General features: G+C 35.1%; 1 protein-coding gene across 1 annotated transcript; it reads right to left on the reverse strand.

Moving 5' to 3' along the window:
- Positions 1-407: 407 nt before the first annotated feature.
- On the reverse strand, positions 408-3,335 carry LOC100258531 (uncharacterized). The gene is made up of 6 exons (XM_002279585.3): positions 3,077-3,335; positions 2,912-2,967; positions 2,316-2,371; positions 1,742-2,224; positions 1,441-1,612; positions 408-788 (listed from the first exon to the last, which is right to left on the reverse strand). Exons 1-6 carry the CDS (start codon positions 3,219-3,221, stop codon positions 636-638), a joined length of 1,065 nt encoding a protein of 354 aa, XP_002279621.1. The 5' UTR covers positions 3,222-3,335; the 3' UTR covers positions 408-635.
- Between the last annotated feature and the right edge of the window lie 1,430 nt (positions 3,336-4,765).

A 4,765-nucleotide genomic window follows, 5' to 3' on the forward strand; every position in this document is an offset into this window, starting at 1 on the left:
AATAAAATGTATTGAACAGATATCTGAAAGGCAGGCTCTCCCTTTTCTTGCAGGTAGATTTGTCAGTTTTACTCACCTAATTTATGGGTTTTCTCGGCATATTTCAAGATTTAGGACGAGGAGGAAGCTGAATTAGGTAAGAATTTGGAAGGCAAACAGCCTTCGTTTTCAGAGAGAGACCGGGAAGGATGGATGGGTGGGAAAATGCATAGTATACAAGCTTTTGAATGGGGCCTTCCTTGTAGGGTTACAAGGGCTTGGCTGTTTGTTGTTGTCTATTCTCTGTAAGAGTGCAAACTGGGTTGATTCCGGGTCAAGCTTTGCTTTGCCCTAGATGATTTTTTTCGAATTCAAACGAAGTTACTTCATTTAGTAAACGAGTTTAGAGTCATTATCAAGAAAAAAGATTAATGAGAATGAAATCGTTTTATTGCTCGAAGATGGTTTCGAGTACAACAATGAATTGTTAATTACACTTTTTGTTCTATCTATTCAAACCAAAGGAAAAAAATAAAAGAGGGAACAGACATGTAAGGACTGAATGAATGAAAACCGAAATCAAACTGTAGAGATCAAAATGAAGAAGAAGATGAAAGTATGACTTAGAATTCTGTACTAGCAGGGGCTTATTGATCTTAGCTAGAAAGTGTGCAGGGCTTTAAGAACCAAAACATATCCAAGGTTTTAGCTTCTCTTTCTGCAATGATAGAAACAGTTGTTCCATTGTTGCCTTTGTCTCCTTCTTTGTTGTTGTTGTTCTGCTCTATTTCTTGAAGTAATCCCCTCTCCTACACATCATTTGATACAAAAAAAACAGTAGAATGAGAGTTTGATCGGTTCTATTCCTATCCGGTTAACCTTTAAATTGTACGAGGAAGTAAATGCATCTAAGAAATGACCAAAAAAAAAAGTGGGACTTCAAGATTCCTTATGGATATTGAAATAAAGCAATAGATGTACCAACTGTATATTGGCACTTAGACTTGAGTGTTTATTAAGGAACCCATTTGGCACTTAGACAACTTAGATGGTGGAAAGCTTTGTAAGAAAACTAAGCATCTAAATCAGGTTGAAAGAAAGCTTATTGAGGAAGTAGTCTCAAGCTAGAAACCCTAGACTGATCACAAAGCATGATGATGTACAAACAGCATTGATGCTCGACTTTCAATTGAAAAAAAAATATTTGAGGAAGCATCAAATCAAGATGGTGGTTTATCTCTAGATTTACTTTTAAAAGGATATGGAAAAGGGAAAGATGCATAGAGAGATCTTCTCAAAATAGGAAAGACTGGAGTCATGTTTCTTTAGGTCTGTTGTTTGTTAGGCTGGAAGTTATATTCTCCCTCTGTATTAGCATTTCTTTCACAAACGAAAATGAAAAAAGGACATGATGATTTTGTATAACCCGAAAAAACTGAAGGATGGGATTGATTTTCATACCATTCGCCTAGATCTGGCAGCCTTGGGAGGGGTGGATTTGTTGGGTCCACGGGCGGCAGAGAAGCATTGAGGAGTAGGAGGACAAGTCCTGATCTGCAACAAGCTCTCCTCCTTCGGTTTAACGTTCTTCAAATCCAAAGAAATGGGAATGTTCTCTGCCTCGTCCTCTCTCCTGTTTTGCAAAACAACCACCAAAATCGTTTACTCATTTAGTTGTTACTAATCATCCAAGTTCTGTTGCTATTGCTGCAAATAAACGCGGAAAACTGATACTAGCATATACAAAAAGAAAGGGCCTTACTTCTTCCTCAGCTTCTGCTTGGTCTTGTTCTTCTCAATAGCTTGGGATTTCTGCTTTCCCACCTCAAGCAATGGCTTCCTTTCCCTTTCCTTGTCGGTCAAACCCTCACTTGCCACTTCCTTCACAACTGGTTTCTTCGTTCCCACCGGGCTTTTCTTCAAATTCACCTTCTCCTCATTCTCCTTCTCCCTAGCTCTGGTTGCCAACTTCTTCAGTTCATGGCAGAACTCGGATATCTGGTTCAATATATCACGCCCTGCAAACAGGTTCCTGGCTGACAATGTGCTCTTCAGCCTTGGTGTTTCGTCTTTTTGTGCTCCGGGTTCGATCTGTTTCTTCTTTTCTGAGCTTGATTTGGTTTTCATGGACTTGGGCTGGTGATGGGGAGGAGTTGAGAAATTGGGGTTCTGGTTTTCACCGTCTTCTGTGAATTCCGGCATTGAAGACTGATGGGTGAAGCCTCTTCTTTTCAGTTTTGCATCTCTGAATCAAGAACAATTTTTTCAAACTTGGGTGATAGAAAAGAAAATTTGAGTTTGGTTTGCAGGATTGGAAGCTTAAGTTTTATCATTACCTTCTATTCCAGTCGCCTAGTGGAAGGGTTTCAGATTTATCAGCTGAGCTCAAAACCTTCACCATACCAAAAAAGGAAAGTTAATAAAACAGAGATAAATACGTAAGATTGACCAAACTTTTGTTTGGAAGCTCAGAAGACTAAAGAAAAAGGAAAGAAAATTAAATTTCAAGCCCTTGTTTTTCAGTTCACTATATCAACTGAAGTGAGAACCACTTTTTTCCCGGATCTCTTCCAAACGATAAAGAATCGCAGATTTAAAAGCTCTAATTTTCTTTCCATTTCTCACACTTTTTCGCTAAATAAGAACAGGGAAGAAGCCACAGAAGACAAAATTCTGAACCCGTATGCTCCAAGCTGCATAAATCAGTAATTTTTTTTTTCTTTTCCCGCACTTTCTCGGCAAACAAGAAAAGATAAGAAGCCACAGAACACGAAATTCTGAACCCATATGGTGTCACAAGCAGCAGCCGAGTCAGTTGAGTGAGCCAACAACGAAAAAGACAGACATGATTCCATATCCTTTTCCCACTCTTTCTTAGCAACCAAACAGAACAAAAACCAGAAACCCGAGATTCAAAAAAAAAAAAAAAAACCTTCGAATTAGGCGTTGATATGAGGAAATCCTCCACCGTCTTTGGATGCTTACAATCTGCCACAAAAAAAAACCAGTCAAACTCAAAAAAGAAAAACTCAAAAGCCATCAAAATTCAACCAAATTTTAACTTCAACGTCTGAAAACCAACATCAAAGAAGCTTACCAGGTCTGCAGAACCAAGCTTCATCATCAACAAATTCTTGGGGAGCATTGAAATCAACCCACTGAGGTGCGTGGATGTGCTCGTAGAGCTCATCTTCCACGAATCTGGAGTCCAGGGTTTTCCAATCAATCTTCGCTGGCTCCATCTTCCAGAGAGAGAAAAGAAGAGCGACAGAGACAATGTTGCAGAGAAGAGAGAGAGAGGGCGAGACTGAGAGGAGGGAGGAGAATTGGAACGTTGGTGAGATGAGAGAGTGAAACGTTGGAGGCCCTGGGTTTGTTCATAAAATTTTTCGACCGTTAGAGGTTTAATTATTTTATTATTATTATTATTTTTTACGGTTGATTCTTTTCATTAATGGCCGGATACTGGGCCGGGGCCGGGGCCTGGGCCAAGTGGGCTCTCTAGCGAAAATTAATTCATAATTTAGGAATCTCGTGTTCCCTCTCCCAAAGTTACTTGCCTTTTAAGGAAGCAATGTTATGTTGTAATATGAGAGTTATTTTATTAAAAATAAATGGAATTTCTGCGTGAATTACCAAAAAAAAATTTTAATTTAGAAATTTATTTTCTAATAATTTTTTTTAATAATATTTCCAAATATACCCTAATCATCTTTAGCTTATTCAAACATAATATTTTAATTTATTTATGCATGAAAATAATACTATGTTTGGTTAAAAAAATAATAAAAAGAGAATAAAAAAATATGAAAGAAAATCAATCCGAATTAAAATTATTATTAACTAAAATGTTTTTAAATTATTTAATATTTATATAAAATAATTAAAATAACTAAAACAAATTTCAAATAATTTATTGACTTTAAATCTATTTTTTACTCTTTTTTTTTTATTTCTCTTCTTTATTTAATTTCTCTTATATTTTCCTTTAAATTTTTTAGGAACCAAATATGTCTTTAATTAGAGTCTATTTGGCAATGATTTTTGGGAATAATTTTTTTATTATTTTAAACAAAAAATCAAGAAAACATGTTTGACAACAAAAATCTATTTTCTATTTTTTGTTCTTACTAATAAAAAACATAATGTTTCTAGAGAACATCTTTTAATTGTTTTAATTGTTTTTTTACTCTTTTCACTTGTTTTCTAAATATTGTTTTAAAAAATAATTATACAAATATGTAGAATGATAAAAAATAAAGCACTAGACATAAAAATTATTTTCAAAGCATATTTGAAAACATTAAAAATATGTCAAATACATTTTAAGTTTTCAAATAGACTTTCATTATACAAAATAGAATAGTTTTCAAAAAATGTTTTAAAAAACAGTTACCAAATATGCCCTAAGAATCCTGAAACTTGGTGGAAAGAACAAGGAAAAGAAAAATAAAGCGGTAAATGTAAAAATCATAAGTTCTCCGAGCTTTGACCCAAAAGACTATGTTTTACAAAAAAATAAAAAATCCATAAAGTACCTCCATTTCTAAAATAATGTCCAATCTAATGTGTCTACGCCACGTAAATTGCCACATCATAAAACCGTAGTTGGTAACTACGGTTTTATTTTTTAAAAAGAGTCAAAACCGTAGTCACCAACCACGGTTTTAACTTTAAGTTTAAAACCGTAGTTGGTGACTACGACTTTAACTTTCTTTTACCTTTTCTCCCTTTCCCGATTAGGTTTATTCATTTTCCCAATTACCTTTCTTCCTTCCCAGTTACC

This window comes from Vitis vinifera, chromosome 13 (genome assembly GCF_030704535.1).
Source record: "Vitis vinifera cultivar Pinot Noir 40024 chromosome 13, ASM3070453v1".
Taxonomy (NCBI): Eukaryota; Viridiplantae; Streptophyta; class Magnoliopsida; order Vitales; family Vitaceae; genus Vitis; species Vitis vinifera.